Here is a 22071-nt window from a genome sequence, read left to right as displayed (position 1 = left end):
TGGACCCGGCGGCTGGATATGTTGACCAGCGGAGAACCTGGGTAGGCAGCAGCAGCAGGAGACGTGCCAGCGAGAGCGGCGAAAGCAAGGTTGTCCTGCGGTTGGTGAAGGCACCGGAGAGCAGTGTCGTGCAGAGAAGAAGGTTGGCGGCTGTGTCTCTGTGTGTGTGTGTGTGTGTGTGTGTGTGGGGGGGGGGGGGGGGGGGGGGGGGGTTTGAATCTGAGAGCACGAGCTGGGTGTGCTAAAAAAACCTATAATGATCTAATACCATATTAGGATATAAATATGGAGGAAATCTCTCATACAACGTGGAAAACGTACAGGCTAGAATATAACTCTAACAATCTCATTCTCAGAGAGCAAAGACTCTAGCGGCAATCTCATCCTCGGAGAGCGAGGACTCCAGTGGCACATGATCGATCATTTGCATCTTCAACTCAGCAACGTTGATCATGTGTGCACGCCGAGCCAGGATCCATATAAGCACACTAAAATGGGCTGCCACCAAGGCACATATGGTCATGGATTATTGCATGTGTTACATAATTTGCATGGGTTCCGTAAGAACACTATTATGGTCGATATTAATGTTGTAATAGAATTTATTAGGTTGCAAGTTAAATGGAAATTCAATGGCCTCATGAAGTTAGTTTTCAAGGGATTGTCTGTCCGTTTAAGCTAGTCACAATGGGAAGTATCATATACTAAAAAGTATAGCTTACTTTCACATTGACGTGAGTTATTGTCATGCATAAGACATACTAGTACATCATTTAATGATAAGGTATCATATTATGATACTTAGTCCTGTCTTTCCTCATTTAATAATATGCCACCTCAACAAAAATGCCTAGTTGGTATGCATGATATTACTTAGACTAGTGTAATGCACATGACACTAGTCTATGTTACCACCTTCATAGTGCAACGTAAACATAGAAGTAGTACCATAGATGATTGCATTTATTAGATTGTAAACTCATTCTGCTTTGAGTCGCGTTATGTTACATCAAAAAATTCCGTTACTCTAAACGTCTCTCTCCTCATTAACTACAAACACATAAGCAAAATTTTCTTGAAATGCGCTCTATTACTAGTTAAGTTACTCCCACTATGACAAACCTTAGACTAATGGCATGCATATGGTTACATTTATTAGTTTGTAGACTCAATTTTTCTTGGAAAATGATATGTGATTGTAACATAAGACTTTTCATATAGTGGCAGTAACTTTAGTGGTAACACATGATCCAATTCAACAAATTTGCTTATGTGACAATTATTTAATGATCAGGAGAGAGATAAATTGTGTAACATAACTAGTTACTCATACTAAGACTACCCATAGTGGGAGTAACTTCAGGAGTAACATAATGTCCAATTCAACAAATTTGCTTATGTGGCAATGGTTTAATAAGGAGAAAGATAATTTGAGTAACATAGCTACTCCCTCTCTCTCAGTCTACAAGGCATGCGCGTACTCCTAGCTCGTCAATTTGACCAACCTAATAAAGTCATATATTACAAAAAGCATATCATTGTAAACTTCAGATGTTCTATTTTCAAACGGTATAATTTTGTGTTATATAGTTTATATTACAATGATAAAATTGGCAAGCTAGGTATACGCGCAGGACTTGTAAACTGAAATGGAGGGAGTAATTACTCATACCATGAGTAACATCACACTTACCAAGACAAGATGAGTTGACATGATAATAAATGAAGTGTTGCATGACACCACACTTATGTTACTCCCCACTATAGGTAGTAACCTACAATAGTAACATATGCTTGTTACTATTCTAAGTCACTCCTGCTATGGGTGGTCTAAGGATAACATCACACATACGAAGACAAGATGAGTCTATAAACTAATAAATGAAGTGTTGTATAACACCACACATATGTTACTCCCCATTATAAAGGTAATAATATATACTAGTAACATATGCATGTTACTAGTCTAAGTTACTCCCCACTATGGTAGTCTAATATGTTAATCCAAACACATCTCTCCTCATTAACTAGCTTCCACATAAGCAAACTTATATTGAGATGTGTTATGTTACTAGCTAAGTTACTGCCACTATGACTAGGCTTATGATACTCCCACTGTGATGTGGAAATCAAACCCGTTTGCAGTACCTTAATTTATGTATGGTCCATTCATTTACCCAGATCGAATAAGATTGTTTTAGGATTCTATTTAGTTGAATTTCTTGACTCTGTGGTGCTGGTTATCGAGTTTATGGCGCCGCCGACCATCCAAAAAGTCAAAGATGGCGTCGGCATTTACTTATTATGCTCTCTTCTAATAGTGGTCCCTTGGTATTCAGGTTGTAAAATCCTGATAGGAAAGTCGACTGTTATACCTTGTTTTTGTAATGGCCTATCTTCTTTAAAAAGCCGAAAGATAAGGATTTCACAAAACTTTTGCGTTCCTTTTTCTTTGAAAAGAAAACCTGGTTGGTGCCGGGCCCGAGAGTGATGGGACTACTTCCTTAAAGAGCCTTTCGTTGGGGCCGGCAGGAGGGGCCCTGATCCATCAATTGAGGGAGCAAAAAACAGGCTTTGCTCCCCCTTTTTTAAATGAAGAAAGAAAGAAGGGTCGAAGTTTAGACCGCTCACAGTAGTTCTATGGAAGCAAATGGAAAAGGAACACCGAGTGTAATCAAAGAAACTAGCGGACTGATCACTAAATAGATACAAATAGGTGCAAATTCCGACATCACCAAAGCCCACTTCGTTCTCTCGCTCTCCTCGCGGCGCTCCTTGCTCGCGGAGCGGCATACCGAAAAAAGACGCTCGGATATGCTTAATTGGTACTCCATTGTAAACATTAAGTACTACAACAAAAATTATGGAGCACCTTAAATCTAATGGTAGAATCGTCAATTAGGAGGCCAAACTCAGGATCAAGATTTACGATGATTTTGTAAATAAATGAATGGCTATGGTGTGCTATTAATTCCAGCAATCAGATCTATCTTGCATGGATGCACCGATCGATTGGTTGGCAAGTAGCCAAGTTATTTGGAATTAGCACCATTTGAATTGATTAATCCATTTTCCTCTCTTGGTTTGTGTGGAGAAACACCAAATGATTCGGTCATAAAAAATCCAAAACAAGGTTTGTCTTAATCAGATTAGCTACGATCAATACTCTTGATAAAATCATCGCAATACCCTTGACTTAATATGGGGAATTAGTAATCAGTAACAAGCAAAGGCCGATTTGTCATAGTGCTAATAGCCTATTCACAACAAAGCGAGCGACTGATTGGATCATTGTGCTGTGCCCGATCGGTTTCAGAAACTGAGCCAGCTTAGGTTAAACGAAACACCAAGGTAAACTGTAAAAGGTCTATAATAGCCTTTAATATCAATGGGTGAACTTGGTTGGCACTCCACATGACCCTTAGGGAGTACGAGTGCATAGTAAACAGCGAAACAGAATAATTTGGCTATTCAGTTAGCAAACTGTGCTTTTCACAAACTGATTATGTTGTGTGAACCAAGGACTTTTTTGTCATGTTAAATAACATTATTATTTTCAACCCGAGCAACTAAAATTTGGTACCACATGATTGATGGTCTATATCTTTTTTCTAGTTTTGTGGAAATTTCTAGGGACTCTATAATTGGTAAAGCATAATAATTAATACTCCTTTCATTTCATAATGTAGTGCGTCCATCGATGTTTTTCGTACTCATTCTCATCTATACCTAATATTAAAGGATGGATTGTTTCTTCACTATTTTTGGTCCATCAATGTTTTTCGTACGTTTTTGTTTTTCGCCCATCGCTGTTTTAAAAATAAATAAATAAAAAGGAAGGATTGTTTCTCCACTATTTTTGGTCCATCGATATTTTTCATACGTTTTTTGTTTTCGTCCGTCACTGTTTTAAAAATGTTACCCTAATTTTTTTAATAATAAAGCGGCTATTGCTTCTGCCTGCCCGCTCACCGTGATCTAAATTACCCTTGAAGTTGGTAACAATTACCCACCAATGCCATCCGTGGCAAAAAAGGATTCAGTTTTTTCAAAGACATCGTCGATGGGTTTGGTCATTACACTATGATACCCACATGTTTACAGAAATGTTTCGTTATCACAATGGTTGGAGCCCCTACGTTTAAGTTCGGCGACCCTAGGTTCGATCCCGGATATGTGTCCATTTTTGTTTTTTTGTCTTGCGAGCACGCCTTCTGGACCACCCGCGCGTGTTCATGGGCCGGCCCATTGTGGGGCATGACGCCCCTTTTCTTTTCTTCTCTTATTTCTGTTTCTGTTTTTTCTTCTTTAAATTAATTGTGGATTTCCAATATTTTCAAATTTCAAAAAATTGTGACTTTTGGTATTTTTTAAGAAATCATAAAATTTCCATGATTTCAAAAAATATTCGAGAAATCATAAAATGTCTGGTATTTTGAAAAACTCTTGGCACATTATAAAAGAATTCATGATCTCGAGAAAATGTTCACAGATAAAAAATATCCAAGATATTTGTGTATTCAAAACATATTTGAGAATTTAATAAAATTGTAAATTTTAGAAGATGTTCACAAAAATTCAATCAGATCCATAAATAACAAACAAAATGAACCCGCTTACATAGAGCTCTTTTTTTTGATTTATGGATGTCGTTTTATGATTTTATTTGGTACATCGCGGATCGCGAAAAGGGTTTTCCTTCTTTTGTACGACGTTGAGCCCTAAAAAATTGACACAGCTTCAATTTTTCAAAAGTCTGTACCTAATCCCGGCATATTGTCTCTACCACATCTGTATAATATAATTGTTTTTCTTCCATTGCAACGCACGTGCTTACTTGCTAGTTGGTTAAATGCATGGTCAAACATAGATCTCGGCAAATGCGGGCGCAGTATATTGAATGGAGCAAGTAGATAGATAGCAGGAAAATAAATGGTCAGGAGTCAGCACACCTTTTTGAAGAGATGAAGGCCCGAGTCAAGACCTTTGATGTTGACCACTTGGCCTTCCTTTTGTACACAATGCTTGGCGACTTTTTTTTCATTTGTAATGACGATGATACATGATTTAGTATTATCTGGTAAGAAGGCCTCTTTTATCAAGTCCCAATCATGCGTGGACCGTAGGCCATCAATAACGATGAAGCATTTGTGTTTGTGCAGAATCCTACGACAGCCTGGAATTGAGTCTTGGCCTTCCACAAAACCAACAGCCGCAGCTTCCTTGGCCTGCATATCATCTGAAAGGAAATCCAAAAGCAAGCTGCGAGAGAAGTCCGTCAAGTTGAACGGATGGGGCGCATTGACCCAGCTGTACATTGTAAATCCTCGTGCATAGTCGCACAGGAATAATGCTGATCTGGGACTTTCAAACAATTGCTGCCAACCGAGCATTGCGTGGTAGTACACACTTCTGACGAGAGTTGATTTGCCAACACCAGCAATTCCCCACACAGAGATCGCACCATCGTAATGCCATATAAAATCTCCAAGGTCATAAGCCGATTTAGCCTGACGGCCAACAAGTTCGAATGTATTCATCCAGACGCGTGCCTCTTCGCATCTATTGGAGAGTAAGTGAGAAACACAACCCGCCTGCATACCAGAAACATAATATAACAAATTAAAACTAGTTAAGTTTACTAAAAAACTGAATCGCCTGGTCAGCAGCATTAGCTGAGGGAGGCTAACCCTGGCACCCGGCCTCACCGCCTCACCAGGGAGGCATTTCTCTCTGACCTGGACGAGAGGGACACGGAAGTCCTGGATTTGGACTTTTCTCAGAGTTGCAGGACCAAATATAAACTTTTTACTATTTTGGATGGCCCTTGCTTACTCCTGTCCATAGTTGCCTGGTTTTCGATCCTGTCCTTAGTAGAGCAGCAATGATTTCTAATGACGGCCCTCACGGCTGCCCCTACTAGGCGCCCTCACAGCTCCGCAATACCACCACACACACACACACACACAGCGGCACAGCGTCAATTTTCCTTTTGACTCCCTCTGGTGGTACTACGTCGACGTTGAGTGACGCAGCTGACTCCATGAAGAGTTGAAGACCTCCAGCGTATCACTAATGAGGTACTGATGAACTCTGGTCGGGTCACTGGCAATGTCCCGTGAGGTCTCGGTTCCATGGGGCATGGGCTACCGCCAAGAAGCCGAGAGCTAGTTAGAGCGCTAAGAATCATGATTTAGTTGTGAGTGTTGGAAACTAGCAATACTTGGGTGCTGACACACATGTTGTTTTCTATGTTGTATGTAATATCAATGGAAATCAAGAGTATGTACTTGTAGTATGTAGTATATAAGAATATTCAAAAAGTATATATTATATTTTTTCGATAGTGATTACTACTTTGTTAGTATATTGTTTTATACATACAAATATGAATGTATTTTTAAAATAATACAAAAAAACTATTGACTCACATGGATTTTTTTGTATAGTTTGTTTTCTAATATCTTAAAAATAGTATATGAGACATGGGGGTAATTATCCCGGGTGGTTATATATATAGGGAAAATACATCCTACTACCGGGTGTAGTTACACCCATGTCTCATATACAACCATGTGGTAGTATATATATTACTTTACATTTTTAGTATGTTCATATACTATATCTAAGATACTTCAAAGCGAGTTATGTGAAAAAATTGCACATGAGCCCATGTTTTTATCATATTTGTAAAATACATACTTATTTCTACATAAAAAGGAATATGCTAAAAATACACTACATACTACTAAAAAATAGTATATATACCACCTAAAGATTCTTACATACTACATACTACGCATACATACACTCCGGTATGGTAGATACTACCTAAAACGTACAAAACAAAAGTGGGAGTAACTACACCTGGTAAACTAACCATGAGTGTAGAATAGCTTATTCTATGCCCCTAGTAATGGTCTATACAAAATATAGTAACGTAGCATACAAAATATAGCAATTTTTCGTCATTGTATTAAATTCAAAACTTGGATAGTAAAAAAAAATATTTCGGAATTACTACATTTTATACAGTGTTTTACTAAATTTTATACATAGCGTTACTGGGGGTGTAGAATAAGCTATTCTACACTCACACTTAGAATAGCGTAACCCTAAAGGGTCACTACGCGACAAAAAAACTCACTTAGCATGGGTGCATTCGAGCAGACCTACCATAAAGGGTAATTAGCATTTCGTGCCATCATTACACTACAAAAAGGAAAGTATCTGGTCCGCATCCCTTCGAATGATTTCTACTTTGCACAAATCAGTCAAGAAAGGAAAAGTACATGCATTTATTTGGGTTTTACAAAATTTAAAAAGCCATAACTTTTTGTTCGAGTATCAGAATTTAGATTCGTTTTCATCGCTGGGTTTCTCGCGACGAGTTCTTCAAAACTAAATCCCATATTGGTATGTTTCGATGAACTTTTTTTAGAGCAACTTTGAGTGCTGAAGAGGCAACTTTAGTGCTATAGGAAAACAACTTCTTCTTAGTTTGGCTACTATGATGGCCTATCAACGAGAATTCCTTATAAGGTGCATCCCATGACTACCATGTTCACCAAATTCACATATAAGTTGTCTACCACACTATCGAGTATCCTAAAACTATGCTTCAGAGTATAGACAACATAACCTACGCCGACAGATAACTTCTCCTAGTATCATAGCCAACTAATTAGCGATGACATGCAACTGGGCATCATTGTTAGGCACCTAATTATCATTGTTAAGTTCTCGTGATTTGTTGGTGCAGTTGCTCGGATTCGTTTTGAACAGGTTTTTGCATTTGTTTTTTTATGTAATGCATTTGCTTGGTTTTGCTAGGACAATTGCTTTGATTTTTTTGTTAGAATAGTTTTTTATTTTGTGTTTTCTTTGTAATTGAGTTGTTTTGGATTTTTGCTAGAATAGATAAGTTGCATGGGAAGGGGGATTCAGATAGTGTCTACAAAGGCTATTCCAGTTGGGCAAACGTTTTTCCTGCCTAATGTAGGCAATCCAAGTAGTAATTCCAGGGACAGTTGATTTGTTTTGCTAGGATAATCCATAGTATTTTTTTTAGTAATGCGGTTCCTTGGATTGGATAGGACAGTTGCTTGGTTTTGTAGGGGAGTCACTCAGTTTTGCTAGAACTATTTTGCATTTGTGGTTTGGTAGTACATTTTCTTGATTTTGCTAGAAATAGTTTTGCATTCTGTTTTAGTAATAGAAATGCTTTGATTTGCTAGGATAATTTCTTGGATTTCTTCCTAGGAATAGTTGTTTTTGGATCTTGCTATAATAGTTGTGTGGATTTCTGCTAGGGGAGCAGTTGCTTAGAGTTTGCTAGAACAATTGCTATATGCGGGTGTGTATAGTTGCATACACACAAGATAAGTGGAAGTTGCACACAGTGTGAGATCGAGTTCCTGGGTTGGGGATCAGAAGTTCCATAGGGGGCATATCAGATAGTTTGCCCACAAATCTATGCAAGTTGATCATATTTTTTCGCACGAAGTTTCCTGCAAAAATAGTATAAGTGGGATAACTCTATGTGTTTTTTTTGTGATGCCATTTTTTACTCTTTCCATGATATGATGTTTCACTACTCTTGTGCCTAAAGTAGTAATGCTAGAGTTCTTTCAGGGTTTTTTAACTATCATGCATGTGTTGGGCGGGGTTGGAGAGGAGTGGGGTCGAGAGGTTGACAAATACAAGAGTTGCTCATAGGGTGAGAATGAGTTGCTCACACGATGAGAAGGAGTTGCTCAAAATGTGAGGACCAGTTGCATAGTGAGGGAAGATGAGACCTAAGATCACCATCAAGGGGCTTAATTTTCCTACAATCTCGAAAAATATGGGATCTAAGTTCTCTATCATGATTCCAAATTTCAAAACTTTGTGGGGAAGGATGGCTGCCTTGTGCTTTCCTTTTCTATGGGAGTCTCCCCGCAGTACTACTGAGCGTGTGGATGTTAGCTAGGTAGGTCATGGGTGTTGACTAATTGAATAAGTGGGGGCGGATGAGAAGTTGCGTCTGGGGTGATAAGAAGTTGCGTCTGGGGTGATGAGAAGTTTTATAGGGTGTGGATCAGACCGTTGCCCACAAACACGCGCAACTTGTTCATAATTTTTCATGAGTTGCCCACAAAAATCATTGAAATCTCTAGATATAATAATGGAAAAACACTCATGAGTTGCTTCCAAATGCACCGAAGTTTCACAAAAAACATCCTGAAAGTTGATAACGGTTTTTGTGTGATATTCGAGTGCATAACGATCTCAAAGTCATTGTCCTTGTTTTGCCTCCATTAACCCCATTAATAGTGAACTTAGACTTTTCCATATGTGATTGCTTTTGTCTAGATACCAAGTTAGACTGAGAGTACACATAAGTTGTCTTGTGATAAGCAACTTCATAATATTCTAGGCAACTTATTTGCAAAGTTAGACAACTGAGCATCAATGGTAGGTAACTAATTACCAATAGCAGGCAACTGGGGATCAATGATAGGCCAATTTTCATGGTATTGTACACGACTGGGCATTACTGCTAGGCAATTGAGCATCCATGGTGGGCAACTGAGCAAATACATTGATACATATAATGCAATGAAGTTTCTTATATGTAGCACTAAAGGTTCCTCATGTTTTATGTTATTTTCTCATTTGTACACAAACCAACCTAATGGCAGACCAACTAGGAAAAACAAATGAAGTTGCTTTCCCATAGCACTAAGGTTGCCTAGCTACCTATATGAACACAAAGTCCTTGCCGGATTCAACTCAATTACTTATCCTAACACTTACTAGTACTTTTTGGTATATACAGCTACCAACCATACTAGGACTTAATCGATCCATTAAAGTAGACGGTGAACTACTAGTACGAGTTCATCGTCTAGTTTAATGTGATCGATCCTATGGGCAAATTTGAATAAGCTGAAGCCCAGCAACCGGGAAGCTCAAAAAGAAGTGGAGTAGTTGAGTGCTATTTCTTTAGAAAGAAGGATCAAGAAGAGCCTGACTTTGAGTTAAGAAAGCCATCAACTGGTCAGGATTACATCTCAGTAGAACAACCACACACTAACAAAAGAAAAAGAAAATGGCAAAGATACAAAGATGCACGGAGGCAGATCACAAAACTCGCATACAATAAGCTAGATAAAAGATCGACATAAAGCATGTAAATTGAAGATGCGAGGGACCTCTTGAACAAGCACAAAATCATGGAGAAGGCGAATGCCGGCTCAGGAGAGGTACCAACGATGCTGAGAGGCATTTTGTTGCCAAAACACCTAGGGCCTAGAGAAGATACAACCATCTAGATCCATCGTCACAGAAGGCCCCTGCCACCTCGTCTGGCTCGAAGGCGCCACACCGTTGAACGATGGACATGTTCACCCTAGAACCTGGATGAATGGCCTCGAACGAAGCCACTGGGGCGGAACCAGGTGATGCCGACTGCCAGCGGCAACTCACCTAGAGCACAACAGTGCCACAAACCATATTTCTGTCTTGAAAGAGGGCGAGCGACCAGAATGCACAAGAGGACAACAACAAGGTCCAAGACCAGATCAGAAGCTTCGGCTCTCGCGTCGATCTGGAGTGATGATGCAGGAAGATAGGAACCCTATACCCTCCCGTCCTGGAAGAACCACGAGCACCGCCGGGAAAAAACCACAACTGCTTTGAGAGCACCAAAACAACTTGACCCTGCACGAGGGAAGACACCTCCGCCACTCGAGACACGCTACCGTAGCCGACACTCACCTCCCACTCCACAACGAAGCCCACAACCCAACTTGTTCCCAGAACAGCGCCTTCAAGAAGGTTAAGGCGCCATGGGCGTCGTCGCTGCCCAACAATGTTGAGGTTTTCACGAGAGAAGCAAAGGGGAAGGGGGAGGGGGACAAGACCTGACCGACGCCTCCAAGAAGGTGCACGGTGCCCTCTGGCATCGCCGCCGTTGCAACCAGTGAGGCTGGCTAGGGGTTTGCCCCGGTCTTGCACCCCCAGCACCCATTCCCACCCAGTGAAAACCGGAGCCCCACGTCGAAGCATGCCGGATGTGGCGGGGGGGGGGGGGAGCTCGCTGGAGAAGTGTTGGAGAGGAGATGGCCAGATCCACCGCCAACGCGCCCTGGCCCACTTCCACCAAGGGCTTCGCTTTCCACACGAGACCATCAACCTACACCCACGGCACCAGAAGCCCATGAGCTGGAGCCGCCACACTCACCGGGGCCGCCGCCATGGATCCCGAGGCTCCCTGCGAGCAAGGCGAGGCAGCGAGGGCCCCGTCGCCACCTTCATCGGTGATGCGCCGAGCTTGGCCGGCGGCTGCCTTAGGTGGCAGCAAGGGGAGATCGAGGAGGAGAGTTGGTGGCAGGGCTAGGGGTTGTGCCCTCGATTCGCCCAAGCGGGGCGATGTGAGGGAGGGGGCTAGCGGTAGGTCAAGTTAGTAGCCCAGTTGAGTGCTAGTAGTCGTGGTAGATTCCAGGGCTATAATATGCACGTTTGTTTTTTAAGCTGGTTCGGAGGTCCTATCTCATTGGTCTGAGTTCCTGGTGTGGGTGAGAGGCGGGAGGGAGGGAGAGAGGGGTACACATAGAGTGTGTGAGATTAAGCGCGGGTTTGAGCTTGTTTAGGCCCAATAGGGAGAAGGCGCAGAGGTAGTTACCCTTATGTGAGTTTTGTATGTTGTATGTAGTATCTGTCAAAACCGTATGCAGTATATAAGAATACTTGGGTAGTATATATCCTAGTTTTTAGGCAGTGTGTACTACTTTTTTAGTATGTTGTTTTATACGTACAAATATGAAGGTCTTCTCAAAATATACAAAAAACTATGACTCGCATGCAATTTTTTCGTATAACTTGCTTTGGAGTATCTTAGATATAGTATATAAACATATTTAGAATGATAAAGTAGTATATATATGGTAATATATGAGACATGATGGTAACTACCCCAGGTGACAGGATGTATATTTCCTATATAACCGATTACAGTGTGTCTCTGTGAACATAAGCATGTGCATACATTAAGAAAATTAATTAGTGCCAGATTGTAGGAAGATAGTAGAAGATAGTGTCACGAGTAAACATAAGTATACCTTTGTCAATGGGGGAACAACCGTTGTGTATTCCATATCTCCGGCTTTGAAAGCTTGATGTTCCTCACATACAACATATTTGGCCACATTTTCATCATTTGTAATGACAATGGTATGTACTTTAGTAGGTTTGGATAAGAAGGTAGCATCTATCTTGTCCCAGTCATCCCTGGACCGCAGGCCATCAATAACCACCAAGCATTTGTATTCCCGTAGAAACTTACAACACATTTCAGTTGGATCTTGGCCTTCCATAATACCAACTGCTGCAGATCTCTTGCCTTGTAGATCATCTGAATGAAAATCTAAAAGTAAACGGCGAGAGAAGTCAACCAAATTGAATGGATGTTGCATGTCGACCCAGCTGAATTTCTTTTGTTTTTCGTGGTGAATTAAAAAGCCCTCTTCATCCATGTGTTCTGCTTTGGAACCTTCAGAAATAATAATTTCTTTACAGTAAACTTCTCTGACAATTTCTGAATTCCGTGCAGAATCAGACCCCCACAAGGAGGTCACAGGATGTTTTAAGAGACTCCGATTGCGCCAGGGGTGTCCTAATTTCTCGAGCAACTCACGTGCCTCTTCCCTTCTGATGGAGAAAAAGCGACCTCTGCCAGAAGCCTCCTTGTCCTCAATTCCATAGCATTGAGAACCCTGCACATCCACGCCCCTTAGCAACAAAATGACAGTGAGTGTAAGATTCTAACTTGAGGTGTGTAAACATGCCTACCTTTATCATGGAACGAAGCACCGGGTCGGCTTCTAGATCCTTGATGCTGAGAGCTCCATGTTCATCCTCTACACAACGTTTGGCGACACTTTCTTCATTTGTAATGACAATGATACAACCTTTAATAGGCTGTGATAGGAAGGTAGCCTTAATCCATTCCCAGTCTTCTGTGGACTGCAGACCATTAATCACGACGAAGCAGTCATTCTCACGCAAGAACTTACAACACTCTTCTGTTAGGCCTGGGTTTCTCATCATACCAACCGCTGCAATTTCTTCAACTTGAAGGTTTTCTGAGCGAAAATTGAGCAGTAAACGCCGAGAGAAGACCTCCAGATTAAAAGGATCAGGTACGTCAACCCAGCTATGCCGTTCAAATTCCACTCCGTGAAATTGCTTAGACTTATACAATATGCTGGTGTACACTTTATGGACGAGAGCTGATTTGAGGTCACCAGTTCCCCACAAGGAAATCACACCACGGCATCCGATTTGCCAAGTAAATTCACCCTTTCCACTATGACGCCCAGACTGCAAGTATAAAAAAAAATACTTACAAGATTATATCATACCCAATAATCTAGTAGTGCGTTCAACTCGCAGTGCTCATCCTTCTTGTTTCGCCAAACTATTCTGAAATTAAATTGACTTGGAAGAAATACTCCACTACTATTAACCTTCCAGTGTTCTGTTTTATTTTTGATGAGCTGGATATGAATAGGATTGCTTTGTTGGAATGTCACCCTTAGGATAGATCACATCAAAGTTGAACACACACGCGCACAAAAAACTGGTAGCCAAGGGCCCTTGTTGTGCCCTTTTTTCCCTCTTTATTTCTTTTCTTGTTTTCTCTCCACAATGATACAAAGCTATGCCGTGGTGCATATAAATATACACAGCCGGCTGACAATCTAGACCTAATTGTCCTCCACACAAAAAATCTAGACCTTGTCCTACACGGGCATTGACTTGGAACAACTTATCGTACTTGACTCAACTAGGAAACTAGCCTATCCTACACGCGCTAGCACTTAATCAAACCTAGTAATCAAGATTACCTCACATGATTGGGAAATATCCGTCAAAACAGAGTTTTAAAATCTTGTTTATTGTCAAAAGCTCGTTTTGTCTTTCTCTTATCTCTCAAAGTGCACTGAATTTGACATGGAAAATTTCCATCCATTTAGTGCATGCTCTTTTTGCTAGTACAATTGTTTCGAATTAGTCCAAAACTTGTACACATGTTTTCCACAGAATACATTACATGATAAAAAAATAGTCATTTGTACAGAAAAGCCGAATATAAGATTTATCCACAATCACCATGGTCCTTTTAGGGATAGAATATAGACTGTTCACTACAGTACCACAACTCAAGAGTTGAAACATCAATACAAAGTTGTTAATTCTATTGTGATGAAAGTGTGCTTTCGAAGGTTATGGACAACTCTACATATATGATAAGTTATGCAAAGTCCATTAGTATTAAGATTTCACAAATATAAAGCATATGCTATTGTAAAAGGTATTAGGCCATATAGATAATTAGAGAAAATACAATGGTATGTTGATTTGCATTACAAAACAACCTAAGCATGTAAATATTCATCGTAGGAGAGATCACATGCAAACAGGGCTGCAAGGAAAAGGGGTGATAGCCTAAGCCCTCTTTCAACTTAAGACGGAGGGAAAAGGTGGACAGCTAGCTAGTTTTGTCGAAACTACCATGATTTTTGCAACTTCGTAAAATGTCAGAAAAGTATATAAGGTTAAAAAATCAACTAAAAAGCAATACAAATTCAAGTGTGGATGATTCAATACATCAACGTATTAAAGATATTTTGAAATACTGAAACAAGATAATTATTGAATTCAATTAAATGCAAATGCCTTGAATAGATCTTCAACCTATTAAAAGTTTGAATTCCCAAGGTTGGTGGACTAGTTGGGTTCGAAGCCTAAATATTTTCAAGGAATTATGATGATTTTGGTAATTTCTGGACATTACGAAAAAGGAGAGCATTGATCTTAAGAAAACCAAATCAACTGAACTAATCTATGAGAATTCTAGTACTCCCTCTGATCCAAAGTAAGTGTCATGGTTTTAGTTCAATATTGAACTAAACGATGACACTTATTGGTTCGGAGTTACTAATTAATATGCAAAGTCTAAACAAAATGGTTTCAATGTATTTTGAAGTTAAAATTTGGGTCCACGTAGTTAAATAAAATATGTATTCTCATACTGACATGAGTATATGGATATGGAAAAGTCCAATTAAGATACACATTTGAAGGGCAATTGTCTTTGTAAAAAGAAAAGCATGTGCACAGAAAAGAAGGAACATGTTCAACCCATTCAACAGCATGGTCCCAACTACATAAATTCATCACCGCCTTCTTAAATTGTTCGATCCAATATGATACTGCGGTCTTGTTTACACAGCTGGATGTATCACAGGTATATATGCAGTGATAAAAAACAGATAAAAAATGTGGTCATTTTTTATATGAAGAATATGACTATAGATCGTGAAATACATTTAAGTTGTTTTACATTTCACCACTTTCATGCTATTAGTCAAATCCATTCACAGTTGTCAATGAGTATTTTTATTTGTTTGACATTTTTTTAGTTCAGTTAATTTTCATGACAAAGAAAATGATATCCAATATATGCACTTCATTGGTTGCATGTACAACTGCGTTAAAGAGTAAAATGTGCATTTAAATAGTTGATGTATCACACCATGTATTGCTAGCTATTTAGATCTACATGGGCCTATGGAAGTCAACCCTACTAAAGTGAGGTAGAGATTTAAATAGCAAACCATATATATGCTTTACCGCTGCACCAAGGAACCCCTTCCCTAGACCCTGCGCGAGAGGGAGCTGCGTGCACCGGGCTGCCCTTTTAAGTGTTTTAGACCATAGATCACTTAAGATCGTCATTTTTTCCATGAAAACTACAATCCCAATGTATAGTAAGCCCCGTGCATTATTCTGTGTTGTTTTTGTGAACTTAATTATACTCCGATGACAACTGAGGGTTCTCTAATTTTTTATTTTTTTGCTGAATTATATGGGGCGCACTCTCATCTTTGTAATTCGATCTTTGACGAAGAATCAGTACGGAACTGTGTCACTGGTAGAAATTAGTCCCGGTTCGCAAAGGCCTTTAGTCCCGGTTGTGCAACCGGCACTAAATATGCGCGACTAAAGATCCCCCCTTTAGTCGCGCCTCTTACGAACCGCGACTAAAGGCTTTAGTCCCGGTTCTCGTGGCTAACCGGGACTAAAGGCCTCCTCCGCAGGTTTAAACCTGGTTTTTTGCGAATTTTTTTAATTTTTTTAATTTTCAAATTTCTGAATTATTTTAACCTCTAATCTCTAATCACCACCCCTCATCACTGCTCAATTTATCCTCTAATCTCTAATCACCCCTCATCATTTCAAATCATCTAACTTACCGGACGGTCACTCATCCTCTCACTACTCCAGCCTGAGCACGCTTAACTTTCGGGTTCTATTCTCCCTCGTTTCCAAGTCTGCACTTGTTGTTTTCCTGACAATAGAAGGATGTCAATTCTATTAACCCTCAGGAATTTACCTTGAGCATGAAGTGACACATTTCACTGTTTGAGTTTGAAACTATTGTTTTAAAAAACAATAATTATTTAGTAACACTAATATTTCTGGAATAATTAGTTTGACCATTGTTTGACCACTGTTTGACCACAGTTTGACCAGATTTGACCAAAATTGAAAAAAGACTGAAATAATTATTTAGTAACACTAATATTCTAGAATAATTAGTTTGACCATTGTTTGACCACAGTTTGACCACAATTTGAAATTTTTTGAATTTTTTTGCCTCTCCAGATCTTAAAAGCCCCGTATCTTTTTTTCTGTTAGGTTTTTGAGGATTTTGAAAATGTTTAACGGGGTTTCCCCGGTTAAATTCGGATGTAACTTTTCGAGTAGATGATTTTTCATATAAAAAACTTTTTCATCCGAGTTCGTATGCAAAAGTTATGCCCATTTTAAAAAATTCCAGAGAGATTTTGCAAATAAAGTCGAAATTCATATTTGTTAATTTTCCCAACAACTAGACTACATATCACATGGGAAATTTATTTTATTTTATTTTTTTGACATTTCCATCATTTTCTTTTGATTTTTCTAAAACTGAAAAGGCGATCCACAGGGGGGGTAGAGTTTGAAAATGAGGCCTCAAATCTTTAGTCTGGCCAACCGCGACTAAAGGTCTAACCTTTAGTCCCGGTTGGTCTGGCCAACCGCGACTAAAGGTCTAACCTTTAGTTCCGGTTGGTCTGGCCAACCGCGACTAAAGGCCTTCGGGCCAGCCTGAGGACCTTTAGTTCCGGTTGGCCAGGCCAACCGGGACTAAAGCCCCTCCCGTCCGCCAGCTGTCGACCGAGCGCGCTGGGCCCAGATAGTTGGTCGCGGGTCTCCTCCCGAACCGCGACTAAAGACCCCTTTGGTCGCGGTTCGATTATTTTGGGGACTAATGGGGGCGTATGGAAGCCTCTTTTTCTACTAGTGTGTGGAGTATGTGGAACAAAATTTGATATGTCAGGTCTATGTTTGAAAATATTTTCCTATGATTTAGGTTATAGAACGTGCATATCATTGAAACATAAATTACTTTAGAACATTTAATTTGCACTCGGAGAATAAGAAAAGAAAAGCATGTACTAATGCCTATAATTTTAATGGTAGTATACTCAATGTTGTCTTGGATTTACCTTCATCGAGAAGGCACAAAGTGATTGATCATCAGAGAACCGTGTGAGCTCTGATACTTTATATGGCTTCCCTGTGCAGAGAAGTGCAATCTGTAACTGCTTTGTTGAGACGACGAGCCGACTACTGTTCTTACTGTCCGGTAGGTATAATTTGATGATATCCCATTCTACCACAGTGGATACATCCTCCAGGATGACGAAGTACTTCAGCCCACTCATGAGTTGCTGCATGAGTTTAATCTTCTGGCGATCATCTTCCATATCCACTGCTGCTTTCATGCTTGCTCGGAATTCTGCACCTACATCTGCTTCGCTAGAGCTCGCGGAAACCTGAGTCAGCAAGCTCTTGAGAAAATCATCAGGGTTAAAAGGAGTCTTCAACTTAATCCAGGCACGGGTTTTGAATCCATGGCAGATTTCTGGGTCATTATAAGCCTTAATGAGAATGGACGTCACCCCAAGATCAGCGGGTCCTGTACTTCCCCAAATCGAGATCACCTCAAGGTCACTGCCTCCACTCTTGATCAACTCCTCAAGGTCGCCCATGCCGCGACACTTGCCCGTGGCCTCCCACACCTCCCGTAACATGCGGAATGCTGATGGGCTTGTATTGGCCCTAGCTGGCTGCTCAGGCAGTGACACGGGCTTGGAGTTGGAGCCAGAATCAATGATGAAGTTGTAGCGTGTGTTCCTCTGGCTTACATCCTCCACCTTGGCCTTGATATTCCTTATATCGCTGGCCGCCTTGTCTAGGGGCAGTGGTGGCGCATTGCAGGACACCAACATGCGCCCAAACCGCAGCAACCAACCCCAGGCAGTCTTATTGTCTAGGTGGACAACAAACTCGACGCAGTCCTCCACTTCAAAGGCCAGGTCACGAACCTGCCTCACCCAGGTCGTCCCCACTTCATTTTGGGCACCCTTCACGTTGGCGACTTTGAGGAAGGACTGCATCATCTGGAACTCGCCGGTGATGAACACCAGGTCTTGCTGCACCTTCTCCTTGAGCTTTGCCTCCTCCTCTATCGCCAACTTGACCCTGCTCAGCGTCCCCTCCACCGCTGTCTTGGTCAACCCAAGCGCGAACTCCGCCATTGTTGCGGCTCCTGGAAGCTCTCTACAGTGGGGGCGTTGCTTGTTGTGTAGCCGTGGTGGGATTAAAGCTCACAATTCAGCATTGGAGAGAGGTTTATGAAGCGGACAGCAGCCCCAAGAAAGCGTGTATTCGTTGAGTGTCCCGGATTGACTACTTTGATAAAGGTGGATGCTTTATTTTCCCGAATAAAGGTTAATTGGTGCTTATTGCGAATAAAGGTGGATGCTTATCTCTCAGAGGGTAGATGCTTTCGTACATGGGGAGTGTTCTTCGTCGTGGATGCTGCATCACCACAAACCTACCACGATGCCTTGTCTCTTGGTCTTCGATGCTAAAGGTGGCCTGACGCCCTCTATATGCGGACAAATTCACTGTTTTAACCTTCTTCCTTAACTTAAGCATGGTCTGACCCTATGTGTAAAAGTTGTTCGGATCTGACTTTTTTTCTACCGTCATTGTCTTTGACGGTAGGGTAGCACATCCTACCGCCAAGGCCTTTCGCGGTACGACTTACTTACACTGTCACGCCTGTTCGGTGTGAAAAAGACCCTACTGCCATAGACCATAGCGGTAGGGTCTTTTTCGCATAAAAAGGCTATGACGGTGCAGGTAAGCCTTACCGCCAAAGGCCTTGGCGGTAGGTTGTGTTACCCTACCGCCAAAGACAATGACAATAGAAAAAATGTCAGATCCGAAACAATTTTTCACATAGGGTTAGATCGTGCTAAACTAATGGAAAATGGTCAAAACAGTGAATTTGGCCTCTCTATGCATGATTCCATGCTTTGTTTGGAACTCCTCCTATCTGGGCCACGAATTAAAGATAAAGGAGCTTGCGTGCTGCTTTGTTTGTAACTTTGCTTCACTATTGTCAGATTCCATGCGTGCCATCATTTTCTTTCTTTCGCCATTGCTTACTTCGCTTGCATAGCCAGCTGATATCATTCTCTCCGCTTTGATCCCTTTCAGCTTTATTCTCTGCTCAGTTTCGGGGCAAATGCGACGTGGGGCTGCCACCCTGCCGGAAAACCATTTACAATCTCTATGTCTCGAAGATGGAGATTTGTTCCATTTTGCGCCAATTTTTCCCCAGTCTTCCAAAAAAATATTACTTTCTAAAAATATTTATTTTTACATCACAGACTAATTGTTAGCTGCGACAGAAGGTTTTAATTTGGGTGATATATTAGCAAGAATAAATAAAAGATATCATTTCATAACATGCATGTTTTGTATCTACATTTTTTAAAGCAAACTGACCCAGATGAATTTATTGCATGAGTACTACAAATTGAGGTTGTTGAACTTGTTGGGTGTGTGCAACGTCTATGTAGAGACCACGCATTCGCTCGGTGTGATTGTATCATCTCGATGCCTTGATTGAATGAAATGTTTTTTATCAAAAAGAAAACATACAAAATGTTGGTGCCAAAGTTAATTAAGTTGTTGAAGCAACAAAAATGCACGAAGCAAACGACTCGTATGTACATAACTCGTACATGTGCTATCGTGATAGATAAGGCGATACCTCACTTCGGCCCCTTCCTCGAAACAGGCTTTCGCCCCCATTTTATATATAAATCAATAACTGAAGAAAGTACATGGTCAAACGATACAAGATGATGAGGTAGCCCTCTTACAAAGTTGATCCCATGATAACCAAATAATGCATAACGCAGGCGGCTATGCTACTAGCACAGAGCACAGATCTGAACACATGCCATTGCTATGACCTAGCACACCTAAGCTCCACGACGACATCCCCAAGAGGAAGAATAGTGCAGAGTGTCGCCGCTGCCGAGTCCACACCGGACAAAGGTATTCACCCGGAGCCCTTACACGAAGAGAACAACCACGATGTGTCCACACCAAACGAAGGACTTCACCTATAGCCCTGAATCGGAGATGACAACCATGACGACTTCTTCAAGAAGAGCACGACAGCCATGAGCATCGCCGTCGTCGGCGCCAATGTTTGTGGCTTTCGCGCGGGAATTCACCCGTGACAAGGAGGACACTAGGGCGAACGCGACGAGGTAAGATCCCAGATCCGGACGAGGGCGCTGCCCCTGCGAGGATAGAGAGCATGCTCGAGCCACCCACCGAACCACCTCCCGTCGCCCACACAACTCAAAAGGAGAGTCATCATCGCCGCGATGATGCCCGCCAGAGAGAAACCATGCCGCCATTCGGGGTCGCCGCCCCGACATCCCTGACACGAGATACCGTACGCCATCTAGTTCTAGCCCAACATGAGCCCCCAAGTCTGGGTAGGCGCCTCCACCGTAGGAGTCACACCTACATCCCAGCCAATCCCGGTGGACTACGGCAGACACAACTCTGTGACTGACGACGGCCATCAACAAGCAAGCCCCAAGCCCTGGCCCAAGCGAGCTCACACAACACCATGTATGTGGTCACCGGCGCCAATCCACGCACCGACACAACAATATCACAATGACCACCATACTCACGAGGAGACCATGAGCACGGGTTGAGAGCACATCCCGGGCCGAGCCCGACCTCAACAACCCGAAGCACCAACTCCTATCCACCATGGGCCCGAGCTGGCCTGCCCGAACATGAACCCTAGATCTGAACCTTCCTGTCGGTATGAACCCAGCAAAAGGAGGACGCCACCACCACCCCGCACCGCACCATGCGATATCCCGAGCACACACCGCCACAGGCCACCCACCAGCGAGAGCCCAGAGGGACCCCTTCAGTACCCTGCGCCACCAGCTAGCTGAAGGAAATATGCCCTAGAGGCAATAATAAAGGTGTTATTTATATTTCCTTATATCATGATAAATGTTTATTATTCATGCTAGAATTGTATTAACCGGAAACTAGATACGTGTGTGAATACATAGACAATACATAGTGTCCCTAGTATGCCTCTACTAGACTAGCTCGTTAATCAAAGATGGTTAAGTTTCCTGACCATAGACATGTGTTGTCATTTGATGAACGGGATCACATCATTAGGAGAATGATGTGATGGACAAGACCCACCCGTTAGCTTAGCATAATGATCGCTAAGTTTTATTGCTATTGCTTTCTTCATGACTTATACATATTCCTTTGACTATGAGATTATGCAACTCCCGAATACCAGAGGAACACCTTGTGTGCTATCAAACATCACAACGTAACTGGGTGATTATAAAGATGCTCTACAGGTGTCTCCGAAGGTGTTTGTTGGGTTGGCATAGATCGAGATTAGGATTTGTCACTCTGAGTATCGGAGAGGTATCTCTGGGCCCTCTCGATAATACACATCGTGATAAGCCTTGCAAGCAATGCGACTAATGAGTTAGTTACGGGATGATGTATTACGGAACGAGTAAAGAGACTTGCCGGTAATGAGAT

The 22071-nt window shown here is 41.6% G+C and overlaps 1 protein-coding gene across 1 annotated transcript in view; it reads right to left on the bottom strand.

Moving 5' to 3' along the window:
- Positions 1-18814, bottom strand: part of LOC109738246 (uncharacterized) — a 28001-nt gene extending 9187 nt beyond the window's left edge. The window contains exons 1-4 of the mRNA XM_020297347.4: positions 17604-18814; positions 12835-13365; positions 12105-12758; positions 4953-5594 (exon numbers count right to left, since the gene is read on the bottom strand). Of these exons, the coding sequence (XP_020152936.1) occupies positions 4953-5594; positions 12105-12758; positions 12835-13365; positions 17604-18698 (2922 nt within the window). The 5' untranslated portion in view covers positions 18699-18814. The remainder of the gene's footprint in view (positions 1-4952; positions 5595-12104; positions 12759-12834; positions 13366-17603) is intronic.
- Between the last annotated feature and the right edge of the window lie 3257 nt (positions 18815-22071).

The sequence above is a fragment of the Aegilops tauschii genome, chromosome 6, assembly GCF_002575655.3.
Source record: "Aegilops tauschii subsp. strangulata cultivar AL8/78 chromosome 6, Aet v6.0, whole genome shotgun sequence".
NCBI classification, from domain to species: Eukaryota; Viridiplantae; Streptophyta; class Magnoliopsida; order Poales; family Poaceae; genus Aegilops; species Aegilops tauschii.
Note: the sequence above shows the minus strand (reverse complement) of the source record. Positions and strands in the feature narration are given on the sequence as shown.